Below are 19,681 nucleotides of genomic sequence, written 5' to 3' on the forward strand. Positions count from 1 at the left end.
ACATATCTTGAAAACAGATACTTATATTAAAAAACATGAGGAATCAACAACGGAAACTCTCAGAACACCTTCTACTCTCCCAAATATTTCAACTTCTCGACCATTTTTAAACAGAATCTTCTGTTACTCTATGCATCCAGTGAATGCCTACCTCTGTATTCTATCGTCAAGGAAAATTGAAATTTGTCAAGCTTTTTGAGATGGGGGTGTCAAGGTTTTTCGTCACGAATATGCCGATTGAACCAAATCTACTACGAGATATTTTCAAGCCAATTTTCGAGTTGATTTCTCTACCATCAATAAATGTAGCGCCGCCCAACGTATTCTGCGATGTGTTCCTTGAAATCCAGGGCTGGTATGATAGACCAAAGGATCCTCTGAGCTGTGGATGAAGGAGGACGAACGTTGGCCGATATGTTCGAATTCAACATCATCCGAGAATGTAGCTCATATTGCCGTAGAAGCAGAAATTGGTAAGGATAGTCCTGTTGAAGATAACCCTGATGAAGGGTACTTCGATATACAACCGCTCGCTCCGTCTGAGCTTCTCAGTTGAAGGACCATTAACATCGATACCTATCGATTTATATCATCTTTATATTCGAATTTTTGAACTCAAACAAGCTATGATTGATTTAGTTATTAGTTAATATGAATAATAATATTTATAATGGTACTTATTAACGTTTTAATTTATTTTTTATTTTTAATACAGAACTTTGTACTACTCGAATTTCTTCTTATGCCATGCATATCGCAAAGCAAAAAGAAGTGCTGTTTTGGTGCAAAATATTGACATTTTTTCCTTAAATAATATAAAATTGGTAAGTCGAAAAAAAAAGGATTTGGAAAAGATGCCAAATTTCGTTTCCAACAAATGTGGTCTTGGAAAGCCACATAATGTAAAATTGCACCAAAATACAAAATTTTTTTGTTTTTAACATTCGATCTACAACTAAACCGAATTTTATTTTTTTATATCAGTTGACGTAGAATTTAGTCCTATGTATTTTTAAATATAATGACATTTTTCCAGATACAAGAAAAAAATTTTTAAAAAATGCAAAATTTGGCAGTTATTCGGCTACTAACAATTAAGCTCACCACCTGGAATTGCTCAAAATCTGATTACACGCAATTAGGACCCAACATAGACTTTAAAATGATTTTCAGCTTGCTAGAAATTAATTTCTGAAAACGAAATTTTTTAACTTAACTTTATTGGCCTATAATGGATGTGTCAAATCTTAAATAGATTGAATGTTTTGAAGTGCTCTAAAATGGAGTTCTAAAATTCAATTACATACATTTACACATATATGCGAGTGAAACTAATAAAGTATGTGTTAAAAATAGGCAGCTGCTGAGTAAAAACAAAACAGGCAGAAGCGCCTAGCTTCTATACTCAATCAGATGTATTCGAATAGTTATCAAATGATCAATTATCATAATAATATAATAATAAAAGGAAGAATATTAAAAAGAGATAATCTTTGATTAAATATATTTATGTTGTTCAATCCAATATAAATCAAAACTGATATTGGTTTGGAAAGTGGTGTTTTGGTAGCTTTTACCATAGATGGAGATGTTAGCATCGTACTTCATATATGCTACAGTTTCGTAAATCCTGAATCAAAACTTAGAATGAGTCAAAAATTGATAAACCTACGAGTAAATATAATATTCGATTAGTTTGATTTTCTAGATTTTCACAGCTATTTATAGGAATTTTTGAATTTTGAGAGAAAAGAAAAACAGATGAAAAATCCAATTTACTATCGATTCCTTTGAGAATGAATCACAAAACTTTGATATACTAATATGAAGAAACTATTATAGTGTGGGAATATGATACTTTCTAACTGACAATAACATTACATAAGAATAGAAAAAAGGGAGGCGAGAATAGTAGTGTGGAAATTTGGTTTTTCCACTTCAGAATTACAGAGGAAATAATTACGAATGTGTAGATATTTGTAGATTAAATATATTTCTAAACATTAGTAAAAATAGACGTAGCAATTAACAAAATTCTTCAAAGCGAGTTTTGTCTGTTAATTTAGAAATATAAATATAAAATTAATTTTTTTTATATTTTCCGCGATTTTCTAAAACACCATACTTACACCTTCAAAAACTAACAAAAAAGAAAAGCAAACACAAAAAAACGTTTTCCGTCGTGTGTCGAATCGTGAGAGATTCGAGATAGAAACAGGCTCCCATGCATTTTTGGATAGGCAGATGCTATTTTCGAACGTCCACGTTTATGAAATCCGCTGCCGACGCGACGCACCTCCCACTAACTACATGCTAACTTGTCTTATTTGGGAGACGTCTTGCGACTGCGTCGCTTTTCTATCCAAGCCATACATGGATGGTACGCGTTATTTCTGGTAGCGGACTTGAACCATAGGCGGCTCATACCGCATTTTAATATTTTAATAAAGTTACAAATTCAAAAATCAGCTTACAAATATTAATGGTAATAGTGATTTTTTCATCAAATTATCTTCTTTTAATATACTACCTCAAAATAATACAATAAAATTGAATGTATGTATCAATTGTTTGGATTCAAAAATTAAGCGATGAAATCGATTTATCATTTGAAAAAATCAACTAATATTGTATCTGTAACAACTTTTTCATCTGCCTAATTTTCACATTATCGTCTAGCATAGACACAAATAATTAAAATTTTCCAGCCATCGTATCTTTATATTTATTTCTACTATAATAGCAATTTATATTGATGATTTCTAAAAATTCCCAAAACGTGAGCATTTCAATACTTATTTGAAATTTTTATAATTTCTACTTGAGCTTTAGCCCTCTTTTGGTAGAAAATTAGTTTCAAAAAGCAGGTAAAATTTGATTTCAAGATCAATTTTTGTCTTCAAATTTCAAATTATAGTCAATTTTGATCTAAACTCGAGACAATTTATTAAGGAAACAATATACGAGTAGGTAATGGTTATTGAATAACGAATTGGTGATATGAAGCAAAGCATTTTGATATTATGTATATTTATTTATTTTCGTTTTCAATATACACCCATACTTCAGCCCTACATCGTTCCATGCGAATAATCCATTGTTCAAAACAAATCCTTGAGTCTTTCTCAATCGGACGAGCAGCGTTTTTCCTTTCACAGTTTCAACAAACTCAAATCTTGTTCCTTTTGATGCAGATTCAAACATAAGAAAGAGGCAGAAGTCACACGGTGCAAAATCCAAGATTACATCGTATCCAAAGTGTCATTACAGAGAAATTCTTGTTGTTATATTATAAGGATTGTAGATAACGGATTTGCACACACTTGATAAAATTTGCTTGTAAAATTTACAGTACACGTTATTTGTCATTTCTCATAGATTCAGCTCCTTCACAAATACTTAGCCGACAATCAGATAGAAAAAGATTCCAAACTTTTATTTTCATCCGGTTTTAACGTGGAAGGGTGACCCGGACGTGAATCATCTTCAACATCTTCTCAGCCATCTTAAAAACGCTCAAACTACTCAAAAACACGTGAGCGACAAACATCCATTTCAATATGCTTGTTTCAGTTCCATTTTTTTCAAGTTTGATGTCTAATTTCACAACAATCCTTCGTTATATTTTCACGTCGACCATTTTTACAGCAAAACCAAAAAACAGGCCTTATACAAATGAAGGCCACGGCTACACTGGTATGTCAATATAAATTTGTCAACAGCATTCGAAAGAGTAGATTTCACGCTAAATAGCCGACACTTGCCAACCTTTTACGCATGCGTACTTTTTCCATAGCAGCTTTATTCTCGATACTTAATAACCGTACCTGGTATATCAGATTTTATATAAAACAACAATGTTTCAAATATACTTTCTACAGATAGATATATCTTCGATTTTTTTAAAATAGAATAATTCATTGAAATTGGAACATTACATTTCTGTTTTTCAAAATTTTCTAGTGTATCAAAAGAAAAAAGAACAATCAATTAATATGAAATCTATTTGATAAAACACAAACCCTATTTGAGAAGAAAATGTATTTGATAATAATGAAATAGTGATTGCAGTTATTTGATTCTAACAAAATATATTGAATTACATCATTCATTCAGTACTGAGTATTACGAACTTGAAGTAGAAAATGAGTTTTCTGCAATAAACTATGTATAATATTGATGAGCGGTCATGAGCACTCTATCCCAGCAGCTCTTAATAGAGCTGTAATATTGTGTTGTAAAATTTCGCTTTCAGGTATAAATTCAAACGAATGGCTAGTGCTCTAGTGGAATGTGAATTAAATCTGGGATATCCAGTTCTGACAAATACATATAGGTATATATGGGCACTAATCCGTCAATCAATTTACATCACAAATATATGAAAGCTTAAAAACAGTAATGGTAAATTTTTCCAAAGCAGAAACTATCCTCTAAATTTCGATGGTAATAAGTTTACATAGATCCAGATAAATAGTTGGAACTGTCTCAAGAATTATCACATTTTCTCGCTCTGTTCTGCAAAATGAAAAGAAACAACAATCAAATGGCTTCCTAAACAGGCAAATCCTTATAATTATGAAACATTTACAAATGATTCAGTGATAATGATTATGCTTTTAATTCAGATGACACATATTCCTTATAAACGATTTTTTCTTTTGGTTTCTTGTGTTGTATTCCATTGAACCTGCAAGTACTCGTTGTATAAAGACCCATATAGAAGTTTCTACAATCATATTTTCTGTGGTCAATTTAGATTTCATTGAGTTTTCTAATAAAACATTGAAATGTTAAACAAGTTAAATAATTTGAAATTATTCATTTGTATATTTCAACGTTAATATAAAGAGGTTGTGGTTTCAAGTCAAATATTTGATTTAAAACTAAGAAATGTAAAAACTTGTGAAATGACAAGTGCAACCTTGTTTTTCTGAAATTGGGGAATTGCCTGCTGTTGTTTGGGCACATCCACAAATAAAAAAATTGTGATTTTTTATTTTGATTAACATTAAGGAAATAATTCACGGTTATTGAATCCTAAAAATTATTTCTAATGCTTGTTTTCCCGAAAACTGAAATTAAATCTAAATCAAAATATTACGATATTTTATAAAAATTGTTTAAAATGTTTTTCTATACAATTATGACTTTCCATATTTGATGAAAGTAAGTTTCTTCAAAGAAATATTAGAGAAATAACTTCTCCCGCCTCCCTGTATATTAGATCAAGTACATTTATTGTATCTATAGAACTAATGTCGAGATTTGGTAAGCGAAAATTTGAGTAACACATCGGCGCCACTGTCGACGGACGCTATAAAACCGTTTCCCTGCGCTTCAAACATTCAGTCGCAATCAAGCTTATTAGCTGTGTTTTCTGTCTAGTGAGCAGTGATAAACAACAAAAGACAACATGAATGACGACGATGTTGCGGCTCTTGTCGTTGACAATGGATCCGGTATGTGCAAAGCTGGTTTTGCCGGAGATGACGCTCCACGTGCCGTCTTCCCGTCAATCGTCGGTCGCCCAAGACATCAGGGAGTCATGGTTGGTATGGGACAAAAGGACTCATACGTAGGAGATGAAGCTCAAAGCAAAAGAGGTATCCTTACTTTGAAATATCCAATTGAACACGGTATAATCACCAACTGGGATGATATGGAAAAGATTTGGCATCACACTTTCTACAATGAACTCCGTGTTGCCCCAGAAGAACACCCAGTTCTTCTTACTGAAGCTCCACTCAACCCAAAAGCCAACAGAGAAAAGATGACACAAATTATGTTTGAAACCTTCAACACCCCAGCTATGTATGTAGCCATCCAAGCTGTACTTTCATTGTACGCTTCCGGTCGTACCACTGGTATCGTATTGGACTCTGGAGATGGTGTCACCCACACCGTACCAATCTACGAAGGTTACGCTCTTCCCCACGCTATCCTCCGTTTGGACTTGGCTGGTCGTGACTTGACTGACTACCTCATGAAAATCCTTACCGAAAGAGGTTACTCATTCACCACTACAGCTGAAAGAGAAATTGTTCGTGACATCAAAGAAAAACTTTGCTATGTTGCCCTCGACTTCGAACAAGAAATGGCCACCGCTGCTGCTTCTACTTCCCTCGAAAAGAGCTACGAATTGCCTGATGGACAGGTCATCACCATTGGTAACGAAAGATTCCGTTGTCCCGAAGCCCTCTTCCAACCTTCCTTCTTGGGTATGGAATCTTGTGGTATTCACGAAACCGTCTACAACTCCATCATGAAGTGTGACGTAGATATCCGTAAGGACTTGTACGCCAACACTGTTCTTTCCGGAGGTACCACCATGTACCCAGGTATTGCTGACCGTATGCAAAAGGAAATCACCGCTCTTGCTCCATCCACCATCAAGATCAAGATCATCGCTCCCCCAGAAAGGAAATACTCCGTATGGATTGGAGGATCTATCTTGGCTTCCCTCTCCACCTTCCAACAGATGTGGATCTCCAAACAAGAATACGACGAATCCGGCCCTGGAATTGTTCACCGCAAGTGCTTCTAAGCTATTTGTTCATAAATATAAAACTATACCTAATAAGCTATTAATCATGTTGTTTATACTGTACTACATCTTTGCAGTTTATCATATTATGCGACCGTGGTTATAACTGCCAGACAGACTTTTAAGATCACAACACCTTATATCGATTTATTTATTATTTGTTATATTTAATTATTGTAACTACTTGTAACTGGGCAGGTTAATAAATCCTATCGTGAAACATACCTGCTTATTTATTCTTTACTAAGTTATCGAAGAACGAGAATAATGATGTTATATTATATTATATCTATTTTAATTCTTTTGTAATAAAATTTTGGCATAGTTTATACAATATAAAATAAAAGTCAAATTTTATTTTAATCAAATCTGATTCATTTATTTACACCCATTGGAACAAAAGAAATATATAATATTATCAGAGAATAAAATATCAATGACTATTTCTTAAAAAAGAATGAGTATAATAATATTGCCTAATTAGTACGACTAAAATCTAAAAATAGTTTTCATAATAACAATTCTTAATAAGTATGTTCAGTTATGAAGGAGGTAGGGAAGATCGTGACCACGTCACGGGAGATATTTTTATCACAAAAGCTGGAAATAGCTACCGGTCCTTTTTTAAACACACAGCAGCTGTATTAATTCGGTAATATTTACTAGTTGAACTTTTATCCAGTGGAGGTTGAAAATAGATCACATCTTATATGGTCACACATTCAGAAAGTTTTGGTAGTTAACACGTGTCGGTTCTTTTAATAAACATAGTCGTCTTTGTCGACTCTAGACCTATGGTTGAATCGTTAAAATAGCTAGTATGCTTCAAAAATATTCCGAATACTTCCTGTGAACTTCTCTGCATTGCGCTTGAATGATTCTATTTATTTTATTACAGAATGTAGTGCTTTTGATTCTTTTGCTAATATCAGAATATACTCACTTTCAAATTATTTTTTTTTAAAAGCTAATTCTTCATAAACCAACATTATTTCACACTTTTTAATATTCTTTAAAATAATATTGTTGTAAAATGTTGATATTTCTTTGTGCGGTAGGGTGCTTTTTTATCTAATTCTCGCCCTCTCAAATGTTTCTATTTGATGTAAAAAATTGTTTTCCCTAACTTAACTGTAGGGGATCGCTTTTTTATTATAGTTTTTCATTTAATTAACATGGAAAAGTTTTTTTCTTCTTCCATTAAATCGAATTAAGACATATTTATGCAATTTTTCAAAAATAATCATATTATATTCCCAAAGTTGAGACTACGACCATCATAAAACAGTGAAAACAGATTATCTTTAGATGAAAATAGTTGCAGTCATTGAAAATTTTTGAAATTTAGAAGAACAGCTTGCAATAATTTTGTTGCATTATTTGCGCAAAAATGTACCTAACTTTACAGTTATGTACTATATACAAATTTGCTCTATTCTTTTTTTGTTTAGTGCTTTTTTCCATGTTGCGCCTCTTTTCTCAACTATAGTACCTATTACTTTATCCCTCTTTATTTGTTTTCGGTTACTTTTGCTTTCCAGACTCTTTTCAGTGGTTTTGACTCTTCTATTCTTTGTAAATGACCCCACCAACTCAACTGCCTTTAATTAATGATAATAAGAAAATGAATATTACGAGAATTGCTACTTAAAATGTGAGCTAGACAACTAAAAACAAACAGTTATATTTGGATATGGCTTTATTGTTTTTAAAAATGTTCTCCATTCAGATCAATATAGCTTTGCATACGTTTGAACCAATTGTCGAAGCATTTCGCCCATTCCCATTGAAGTCTTTCCAAAACATGTGATTTAAACGCATCAATCGATTATTCAAGTGATCACATTGCAGCCTATTTTTGATCTGCTAAAATCATTGGGTGTGAAAAAAGGACTGTACGACCCATCAATTCGATGTTTTCACTGTTCAAAAACGTTTTGGTTTGAACTTGGTTTCCCTCATTGTTTCGGAAACTTCTATAATACAAATGCTGGTATACCAATCAGAATTTACCATTCTACATTGCTCCAATAGAATGGTGGCGACATATCCAGATAGTTGCTTCGAAGTGCTTCGTTGGATTATCCATCATTCGTCGCCTATCACGATGTTATAGACGTCTTTTGAAGCACTGCGATTGAATTATTTCAGCACAGAAGTGTCCGAATTATATTGATTGTTTTCAAGAGAAAAATTTTGTATGTCCTTGTCGCTGATGACTGATCATCATTTTGGTGGAATGATTAATGATTGGAACGATCAATTTTCTATTAAATTACAATATCTTACCGATTTCTAGTCCATAACTTTGTTTTATCAGTGTTTGGCCCACTTGGGATGATTTGTTTTCAATGCGCAATTGTTAACTTCCTTAAAATCTAATTCTTCTAATTTTTTTTGAGCATTGCATTCTGAAGCAATCACGCTAGCATTCTGGAGTTGTTTTTTCATAACCCTTGTGGTAGCAAATCTATTTTTTAGACAACGTTGCTTCAAACATCTCCCTGAACGTGGGGCGTGGACTCAATTTTCTATCTCGTACACTAGCTTCATAAACCTTCATTCGTCGTGATACATTCCGGTCTGTAAATGTTTTTACATTCACAATAAAGCCACAGAAACATGACTGTACCTGACGCGATTCCGAAACAGTTTATCAATAAAATGTTTCCAAAGTTTTAAAATAAATACAAATATAGAGTCTACAAATCTTCTAAATAAAAATCAATAAAATTATAGTTTAAATGTATAATTACAATAAAAAACCTCTTAAGAAACATACAATTATTGAAAAAATACAGTACATAATAATTTGGTCAGATACTGTATGAGTATATGATCACTTGAAATCTCTATTAGTTATTCCAGTCCACAGTATCCACCAACTCAATAATTGTTTCTATCTGTAAGTAGGTGAGTAAGTAAACACGAATTATTTTGTGAACTTTTTTCACAATTGAGATTTCTTATTGAATAACTTTAGCATTAAGAGATTTCATAATCGGATTCCAAAATCAATTTGTTAATTTATTTTTGTTGACTTCTGACTTACTTGCTCTATATCCAACGTTCTTCCATTTAAGAAATCCAATAATTTTCGTAAACGTTTTTATGTTCACATCATTTTCAACATAAATGGTATTTTTCAGCATCGAGTAGATGCTCCACAGAGTAGAAGAAAGAAATGAACCCAAAAAGAGAAAATTACGTCCGGAAAGTACATACGTACGGACTTGGCAAAAAAGCTTTACTTTCTCAAAGAAAAAGCGTCCGGAAAATAGTTACTTTCCAGAAGGTTGCCGAAAAAAATATTATTTTTTAATCCTTTCGCTCTCAATAGTTTCTATTCGATGTAATTTTATACCGATTAAATTCTAGCTGTTGTGTAATGGTCAGAAATCGGTAAAGTTGTCGCACTAGCGGTGAAAATAAAGCAGATAGCATGAAAAAGTCATTTGAAAAAATCTGCTTCTATGACTATTATACCGAATAAATCCAACCATTGATTTTAATTATGAGTATAGATAGAACTTCATTTTTGTACAAATTTTTTTTCAAAAAACAGGTCAGTCTCGATAATTAACAATGTTGTTTACACCCGGCAACACTAGCGCTGCGGCTGACCGAGAGGTGGCAACCATTTTAGTTTCAATTTATAACATAATTTTCAAATGTCGTATAATTTATAAAAATATATAGTTGAAAGTTGCACTATTATATTAAAATTATACTAAAATTAATCACAAGTAATCGCAGCTAATTTCTATAGACAACCTGACACTAATCTATTGCATACTTTCTCAGCATTTATTTAAAAGAAGTTTCATAAAAAAACAGATACAGGACTAAATTTCAAGTTCTTCACTAAGCAAAACTCATTCGCTTGTTGAACGAATAAGTTTCTTCACGTTCCATATATTTTTATCTCTCTGTGAAGTTACATTTTCAAGGTCTCTTTCTATGGTTCTAGTAGTATCTTCTACCTTGCAAAATACGGATTCTACTGGTGCCCTCTTGGGGCCTTGGGTCTTCATAGGGCTAGATGAGTCCATTGGTTCCGTTAAGAATAACTTATTTATAAGAGTCATGTTCATAAATAGATTTTAACATTTCATCAGCTTTTTTAGTAGTTGCAAAGCTATGACACGGATCAATCCTTGTCACTAGATACTTGGCTCAATACATGAGGATATGAAACATACTAGTTGAAATTGATGCGGCAGCTACAACAATTCATTCACCTTATTTTTTATTATCCTATTTTTAACTACTTACTTATATTAAAACTATAAGTGTAAAAATCAATATTTGTTGCCCCTTTATGTCTCCCACCATCAAGTTAGGAAGAAGCTGTCTTGCGTAATTATAAAATGATGGCTAGTTAAATTTTGAGATTGGCAAAACTGATGTGAATATGTCAAATCTGATATTGTCATCGTAACGTATTCGGAACGAGTTATTATACGGGTGTTACTTGAGTTGTTTACAGATACTGGAAACATTCATCTTGGTCAAAAAATGCAATGAAATCGCAAACATTTTCGTGCAATGATTTTCTATGACTTTCAACATAGATGAAACCTACAACAGTGTGCCGATCCACATCGATGCTGTGCACAAACTGATATTGCAATTTGGCAGTCAAAAAGATTTGTTCGCGTTTGATACCGCATATTTTGATAATCGCTCAAAAAAAACTCGTGTCGATTGGTGCAAAGAAATGCTGAAAAAATTGAATAACTGGACATGTCGCCATCGTTCTATTACAGCAATGTGCAACGGTAAATTCTGAATAGTATACCAGCATTTCGTTTCCAGAAGTATTCAAAAAATCAGATAATCCAATCGCAGAAGACGAATCATTCTCCACCACGACAATGCGAACTGTAACAAATTCAAACAAAAACGTTCGAATTGATGGGTCATCCGCTGTACAGTCCTTGTTTGGGAGCCAATGATTTCTTCGTATTCCCACAGATAAAAATAATTTTCGAGGTAAACGTTTTTCTACACGTGAAGAAGCGGTTGCTTCCACAATTGTGTATTGATCTTAATGGAGAATTTTTTTGAAATGCAATGAAGCCATATCAAATTATAAATATTCGTCTTCATTTGCCTATCTCAAAACTTGAGTAGCAGGACTCGTAGTAAAAAAAAATATTTTAATCTCGTGCTGTTGATACAAGAAATTATTCTTTTCTGGTATCGAAACTAGTCTCGAATTATTAAGTGGGAAATATAATTTTTTCGAACAATTCTTATTTTTTTCTCCCACGCCAACAATACGAAACATATCTATGGAATAGAGTAGAGCAATAAAGTAGTGAATTTTTTTAGTAGTTTTACGCATCATTTTAACAATGGATCAATAGGGATAATAAGGAATAAATATTTGTAGAGTACGAATTGGATGTCTTAAGGATAACAAAAAAATATAAAAAGTAAGACAATAACTTACTAGTATAGGAAAAAGGGCTTCCGTCCGACCACTTGAAGTCTCCTTCGTTCGTTTTATCTGATGCTCCGATCCAATAAGCATTTCCATCATCGTAGTCAGGGCTATAACAAAAAAATTATCTATAACGATCTTTAAGCAAACCTATAAACAAATTGTTGAGCAATTGTTCCTTAGCAAAGTTACTATTTTGGAATTGAACTTATCAGATGTCAAAAAATGAACAATTTATTCAATTGTAACATATATGAAGTTCACAAATTTGAAAAACGGAACAAATTTTATTGATTTCATTAATAGAAACTTATCCAAATATGATTTGATATTGACAATTTGCATAATTATTGTTATCGTCCAAGATAAGGATCGTGTAGCCGGTCCTGTCCGGTTATAATGGAACTCTAAAATTAGATGAATGCGACAGCGTATTTGATATTGCCTTTGATGTAAGTATGTTTTTATAAACAGCGACGAGTTGTTTATGTTATTTTTTCAGAACTAATTTATAGGAAGGTCTTTTTATTTATTTTCTTTTGTTTACTTTCTAGAATTTAAATTTAAAAAGTCAATAGACTACGTTTGACAAAACCTATACAGTTGATGTTTACTATTATCAATTTGCGACTCTTTCCTGATGTCTGATTTAAACAAGTAGATAAATTCCTTAGAAAAGCCTGTCCTCGACTTGTAACAGTTTCATCTTGCCAAAATTTACTTAGTGTGTCTTTCATTGATCCATGTTTCTTCTAAATCAAATATATTCCTTCTTTGGTTTTTCATTTCTTTTATAGTCTTATGTAATTTCTTCTCCATACTAAAATATCGTACCTAAAAAAAATTCTGGAATGTTTGTTCCAACGAAAACCTATTTCTTTTAAAAGTTCCCAATGTGTGCTTCGACTCATTTTAGGGTAATCCTGATAATAGAAGAACTAATGTACTTTTCTCCGAAGTTTTTATCTGAAATGTTTTTTCCATTTGAAATTTTGGTTTTTCTGGAGCTTAAAGTGCTGTTCAAAACTCGCCACATTTCTCTTTTTCACAAAGTCATGCCAATACCAAGCGTACAACTAACGAATTCCACTGTTTTTTCAAAATGTTCACTTTGTTTATAAATGATTTATGTTTCTTCATTAACTGGCCAAGGAATTATTTTTCGGCATTTACGCAGCGCTCCAAAGTATTCAATAATCACACCAGAATTAGACAACAGACAACCTTTTTACTGATTAAATTTCTAACCTTTATTGATAAATAGGTACCTATTAAAAATTCTTCTGTTAGGGTTATATAATCTTTAATACACAGGGATTTTGGCCTGTCCAAACCTTTCTTTATTGTTATGATTGAAAAAGGACCAATAAAAGACTGGAATATTGTATTGTCAGGTACAATTATGAAAATTCAATTTAGATTATTCTGTAATGATATTGAAAATGACCGTTTTGTTGCAGAAATTACTCTTTCGCTCATAAAAATAGACTATAACACTCGAAGTTATTTTTTCTGCCAATAACAGCTTTATTGGAGAAAAGATTTATGTTATTTTGACGGATGACATCATACACAAGGTGGAAAATAGTAGAATAATAATCGTAGCTGTATTATTTTAATCATTTGAAAAATGACTCTTCCGTCAAATCGCTTTTGTTAATAATACTGCCACTGATAGAGGAAATTATCGATTACTTGAGAAAGAACTAGAGATTAAGTATACCAAATAATGTTTATGGTTCATAATATATAGGACTATGATGCAGACAAATTTCTAGGTTGACTGTTTAGTTCTATGTTTTCCAATAAATTCGTAACTTACGTAAAAAGGGTTGAATTAAAACTGTGAAAAATTTCTGACTAGAGAAGCTTCACAGTTTGAGGTGTTTTAAAAAACATTTATCGAATTGTTATTCCAAATATTCAAAGATAATTTTTTTGTATTATCTTTCAAGGTTTCACAATCTTGATAAGATAAAAAGATTCTACTATAATGGCTATTTTATTCGTATAAAATTTCAATGTTATCTTATCATACCCATAAATAAAATTTTTTAGATATAAATATTACGTGAAATTACTCCCAATTCATGAAATATCCTTACAGTGTTATAAACCAGATTTTATAGTAAAATAAAATAATGATTATAGATCTGACTACTCTGTTATCTGACAAATTTATCCCGAAAAAGGTTGTAGGGGAGCCAAAAATATCAAGACTCTTAGCTAAAGGTGAAAATTTTGGAAGTGAAATGCTGAAGGTTGATTTCGTACTAGAAGATGAACAGGGAAAAAGAGAAGAAATGTATGCCGTTGCAAAAATACTTCCGGAATCGGAATTATTTAGAAACATATTTAATGTTCAGGTAACTTACACGAACGAAATGGCTTTTTATGAAGTAATTGTGCCAACTTTACAACAATTTCAAAGATCATTGGGAATTACAGAAATTATTGATTGTTTTCCGAAATGTTACGCCACAAGAAAAAACATACTCGGAAACAGTGATACTATAACTAATGATGCTGTTATCATATTGGAAAATTTACACGTACTTGGTAAGTGAAGTCAATGAACTCAAAGAAAATAATGAAAACTTCTGTTCCTCGTTATTATCGTTATATCATCATATTCTATTATGTGTTTTGATGAATTGATCATACTTCTACACATATAACATGTCCTATTATGCATGTTTAACTGCAATGTTAATCTATATCGCTTGGATCCCATCTTTTGAGTTACTACATCCATAATTTCAAATTTCTAGGATGTCTGGCATTTTAACCAAAAGTAGTAACTTATGTGGTACTTTCGGTTGTATCCCTGTCCTTTATAATTGTTTCCTTGTTCAGATTTTCTACTGCTTATTTAAAGTCCATGAATAGCATTTGGACATTTATATATGTGGCTTCTACAACTATTTTCCATGTTGAAAACCTTTTTGATACTTCCCTATTATCGTTGTTAGTATTTTGTATATGGTGTTGATCAAACTTATCCATTTATAATTGAACATATGTTCGTCACACATAATTGCCGACTTCCATACCGTTTTCAGGATTTTTTCCTTGGGTTGTCTCCCCCATATTTAAAAAGCTTTTTTATTATTTCATCTACCTCTCTTGCTTTTCTCCATATTCTAGCATTGTACTATCATCTCTTATTTCTTATTCTTTTATCAATAAATTTCTAAAATACGGACTCCAATATTTTCTTTTATAAATGGTGTAGTTCATTTTCTATTTTGCGTCTTTATATATTACCAAAAGTCAACATATGGACACACGATGGTATCCATCCATAAGGATGAGGAGCGTTTCCACATGAGGTTTATAGCAGCGATACGGTGCCATCAAAACAACCACCAGATAAAGATCGTCTCTTCTGTTATTATGAGTATCCACGTTCTGCAAAGGCATAGGCGTTTTGCTGTACAAAATACTATGTGGACAAGATATGCCATCCCGGATAAATCTTCTAACCGGCGAGTGTGAATAGAGATCCAACTGAGATTATCAATCAGGGAACTACGCCATCATTTCGAACTTCTTCGACCAATGTCAGACGTTCGCCGTTCGCCGTTCGCCGTTCGTGTGCAAACATCTGATCATGTCCAAATACTTATTTCTACGTCTCGACAGATTAAGAGACTCTTGGCGTATGCCTTATAAAAAACCTCACACAGTAATCGTACAAGGAGAAAAAACGTTTAATATCAAAGTTTGTGGAAAAGAAAAAACCGCAACGGTCAGTCAGGTGAAACCTGTTAGCCGGTTGGCCGATTCAATTGCCTATATTAATGCGAACACATCTCGAATAACGCCTAACTTGGCTTCAGCCAAGCTATGCTGCTCCCAGAGGATATGCACGCTTGGAAAACATTAACTTCTTACATTTTGTATTCACTTGTAATCACAGCCTTTACCTCATTGTAACTTTATCGTAGTCAATCAGACTTTGATTTTCTTATTACACGTTCGCCATACTCGACCCTAGGACATGCACCCATACGTTTTCCAATATCCACTGAATCGTTCAACGTGAATAAGCCCAGCAACTGGGCAGTTCTATATTAGCATCCTGGTGCGGCTAAAGGTACGTGTTTTTCATATGCGAATCTAGCTTACCAACACCATCTGGATGACGCTTCGAAAACGTACCGGTTTATTATTGATTTGGTAAGGGTTTTGGCAATAGAGAAACTCTAACAATAGTCTAAACATTACCCCTCACATCTGAAGTATTCATTATGTCCGCTAGAAACTGCAGTCATGGTTCTAAACGGGTTAGGTTCAGTTGATAATCAAGAATAGTTTGAATCATGAAAGCGCAGCATTGTGTAGACTAGTGTGAAGGTCAATAATAAAATTTTGAATGAAATTTTAAGTGTTTATTTTTTATTGATATATTACTGTAACTTCATTGCCGCATCTCGTACGTATTCGAAAACGATAAACTGGATCATTATACCGCACAACTTAATCAAATATAGAAGGTAGATTTAATGTTTGTCTACGAATATCCTTATACGTAACGTAATTCACTCAAATGACACGTGGAAGTTATATTGAGACATACGACCCTAACTAGTTGGCGTTTATAAACACGTGTCGTAATTATGGTCGAATAGTTTTATGAAAAGTTGCTTGTTAATCCCATACAAGGCAATAATATATCTTGAGTAGTTGATTCAAATTCTTCTTCTTTTCACATTTTTATTCGTAGTTATATCCCAATAATGGAAAAATAAAGAGATGTGAATGACATTTATGTAGGTTTCAGGAATTGGGATAAGAGAGCAGGTCTGGATTTGGATACAACAAAGTTGATTCTACGTGATTTGGCCCTTCTTCATGGAGTATCGTTAGCCCTCAAAATTAAAGATCCTAATACTTTCGAAGAAAAAATTAAACGATACTGTGTACCTTATACTCCATCGCATCACGATATTATTCCGATTTTGAAGTTAATTATTGAAGAAAATAAAGATTTAGCCCATTTATCAGAAAAATATGTGGGATGGGGATTGAGTCCTCTTTCTCCCATAAACGAACCGTTCGCATGCTTAACGCACACAGATCTTTGGACGAATAATACGATGCAAAAATTAGTAGATGGTAAAGCGACTTTGAACAAACTGGTCGATTTCCAGGTTTACCAATATGGTTCTCCAGCAACAGATATATTTTTCTTTTTATGGTCTTCAGTAAAACAAGAAGTATTAGAGGGGAAACTAGATTATTTATTAGAATATTACCACGGAGCGTTACTAGAAGTGCTACAAAAGCATCATTGTAATGTTGACCGTTTTCCATTTCAAACATTTTTAGATGAAATGCAATCAGTTTCAAAATATGAATTTGGTCATGCTTTTATGTTCCACAATCTAATTGTTAATGTTAAAGAGGGTGGTTACGACCTCGAAAAATCTGATGTTAACAGTATTTATCAAGATGTGCCGCTCAACGTTAAAGAGAAATCTTGGTTTATGTTGAGAGAATGCGTGAAAAGGGGATGGTATTAGGAATTAAATATTTTTGTTATAAAAAATAAATAAATAAAAACAGAAATACATTTTATAATAAAGAAATTTAAGGGTTTTCATTATAAATTTAAAGTATACAGTATATTAGAAGTAAAATTTGCAATTCTCTCCTTATAAATATTTGATACTTAGATAATGAATAGTACAAATGAACTTTATATTTACATATTCTATAAATTATTGCTTTGTAGAAGTAGCAGATGTTATAGAGCATAAACTAAAGCAAAAGAAATAAAAAAAATCAATTAAATTATAGTAAGTTATCAAAATATCGCTCGTTTTCATGAATATCCTTTTTTCTAAAGAATCTATCAATCTTCTAAGCGATTGAGAATCATCTATGAGGTTATTAAAGTGACATTGAATTGTTTCTCCCAATTCTTGATGTGAACTTACCGCTGTAGCATAGACTTATTCCTTAAGATACGACCAATCCATAGTTCAATTACGATACCATCTATCAAAGTCGATGAAGCTTCATCGTGCATTTAAATAGAGTATCTTCTAATATATTGAATAAATGATTACTTGAAAAACCAAATACATAACACCATTCAAATTGCCAGATAGACTGTGATAACCTATCAAATCTGTTTCCTTAAGTTTCTAAAATTAAATGAGTATTGATATTGTGATACACTTTTTGACTTGCGGATTTTTATCACCCAAGTAAAGTGCATTATTGCAGTTAAATAGAACTTGTCGTCAATGGAAGGTGTCCTCGTTTGTAAAAAAGGCACATTTCAAGTCATCTGGATTGAGAGACGGCCTTTTCTTGTTATGTTGTACAAACACTCAATCTAAACAGTTTATCGTCTGGCAAGAGCTTTTAAAAACATCTGTAATATTGCTTTTAGGTATCCTCCAAGCACTTGAAAAAGACGTTTTTTCGTTATATTCCTAATGTTGGATCCTGATAATCTAGATTTAGAATATTTCCTTTCTGGTTCTTGTTGTTCTTGGCCCACCAGAAATAGTTTTGGTCCCATTTTCTAGTTTCTTCAATAGCTCTGAATACTTACTTTGTAAGTATTTTCAAGACAATTTTTCTGCATGACACGTAAGAGCTACAACAGAGAATCCTAAGTACTCGCGTAAAGTCAGTATGTCCATTATTTGAGTACAATTTGATTCAAAATCCTTTTTTATGAATTAAAAAGTTTTAGAAACCTCATTATTGTTGATTTATCGTTATAAGTATCAATAAATGGCAGTTTTTCATGTATCGTTTAATTGATTTTTTTTTAATGTTAGAAGGAAGAAAATTCCTCAAACCGTGTAACTAGCACCCTCTATGAGAATTTCAAATAAGTATTGGATATGTTTTTTTTTTCATTAATTTAGGTATTTGTAAGATTCGATTGGAAATACGTATTTTACCTCAAAAACAATGTATTAACAATCTTTACTTCACTCACTCACCCTTGTATATATTTTTAGTTTCTCATAATCCATCAAACACCAAATACAATTGTCATTTCTAAAGTACGTACAATGTTCGAAATTAAAATTACTAAAAAATTGTTTACGGTAATTGTTTCACTGGACAAAGGAAGACATTTTTCTTGCATAATCATTTCTATTTTTCTATATCTATATCTATACACTTACCAGCAATAATAGTTGCCATCTTTCTCCTCAATCTAGGCGTTTCGAAACTGATTATAGATTTTCAAGACTAGTTTTGAATTGACATGAAACAAGACTACCTTTCATATGGCAAGCATTCGCTGCCGTAACTCAATTAATATATTCTTGCATAATCTCTAGATAGATGCAACTTCTATTGCCTTCAAGTTGCAATTAGGAAAAAGTCTAGTTACTTGTTTCACAACAACCCCCATAGTTTATTTAAATCGATATGTAGTAAATGTAGTAGGTTCGTATTCATTTTTACTGCGATTTATATGAATCGTTTGTTCCCTTCTATAGTAATCAAAGCACAATGCAGAAAGTGGGGTGCAGAGGAAAAGGATCAGATTTGATTAGTGGCGAACATACTATTTGCTACGGTGGCTACATTCTGTCTTGCTCCTAGCAGCCTTTAATGTATATAAAGTACAATAAAAAACAAAGTTTGATAATAATATATACGAATTGTAACGAAGTCTTTGCTAGCTATATTATGAGCGTTTT

The 19,681-nt window shown here is 32.4% G+C and overlaps 3 protein-coding genes across 3 annotated transcripts in view; 2 read left to right on the plus strand and 1 right to left on the minus strand.

Moving 5' to 3' along the window:
- Positions 1–19,681, minus strand: part of LOC130893483 (uncharacterized) — a 131,611-nt gene that overhangs the window by 53,982 nt on the left and 57,948 nt on the right. Inside the window, exon 8 of the mRNA XM_057799662.1 lies at positions 12,006–12,106. Coding sequence (XP_057655645.1) covers positions 12,006–12,106 — 101 coding nt within the window. The remainder of the gene's footprint in view (positions 1–12,005; positions 12,107–19,681) is intronic.
- LOC130893487 (actin, muscle-like) lies at positions 5,271–6,769 on the plus strand. Its single transcript, XM_057799667.1, has one exon. The coding sequence runs from the start codon at positions 5,417–5,419 to the stop codon at positions 6,545–6,547; it is 1,131 nt and encodes a 376-aa protein (XP_057655650.1). The 5' UTR covers positions 5,271–5,416; the 3' UTR covers positions 6,548–6,769.
- On the plus strand, positions 14,082–17,590 carry LOC130893485 (uncharacterized). The gene is made up of 2 exons (XM_057799666.1): positions 14,082–14,555; positions 16,776–17,590. The coding sequence occupies exons 1-2, from the start codon at positions 14,138–14,140 to the stop codon at positions 17,522–17,524; spliced, it is 1,167 nt and encodes a 388-aa protein (XP_057655649.1). The 5' UTR covers positions 14,082–14,137; the 3' UTR covers positions 17,525–17,590.

Source organism: Diorhabda carinulata, chromosome 4 (assembly GCF_026250575.1).
Source record: "Diorhabda carinulata isolate Delta chromosome 4, icDioCari1.1, whole genome shotgun sequence".
Classification (NCBI taxonomy): domain Eukaryota; kingdom Metazoa; phylum Arthropoda; class Insecta; order Coleoptera; family Chrysomelidae; genus Diorhabda; species Diorhabda carinulata.

Excerpts from the sequence above, each read along its gene's own strand:
- LOC130893487 (XM_057799667.1), top strand. The coding sequence starts at position 5,417 with ATGAATGACGACGATGTTGCGGCTCTTGTCGTTGACAATGGATCCGGT.
- LOC130893485 (XM_057799666.1), top strand. The coding sequence starts at position 14,138 with ATGATTATAGATCTGACTACTCTGTTATCTGACAAATTTATCCCGAAA. Across the intron at positions 14,556-16,775 it reads GGAAAATTTACACGTACTTG|GTTTCAGGAATTGGGATAAG; the intron begins GTAAGTGAAGTC and ends ACATTTATGTAG.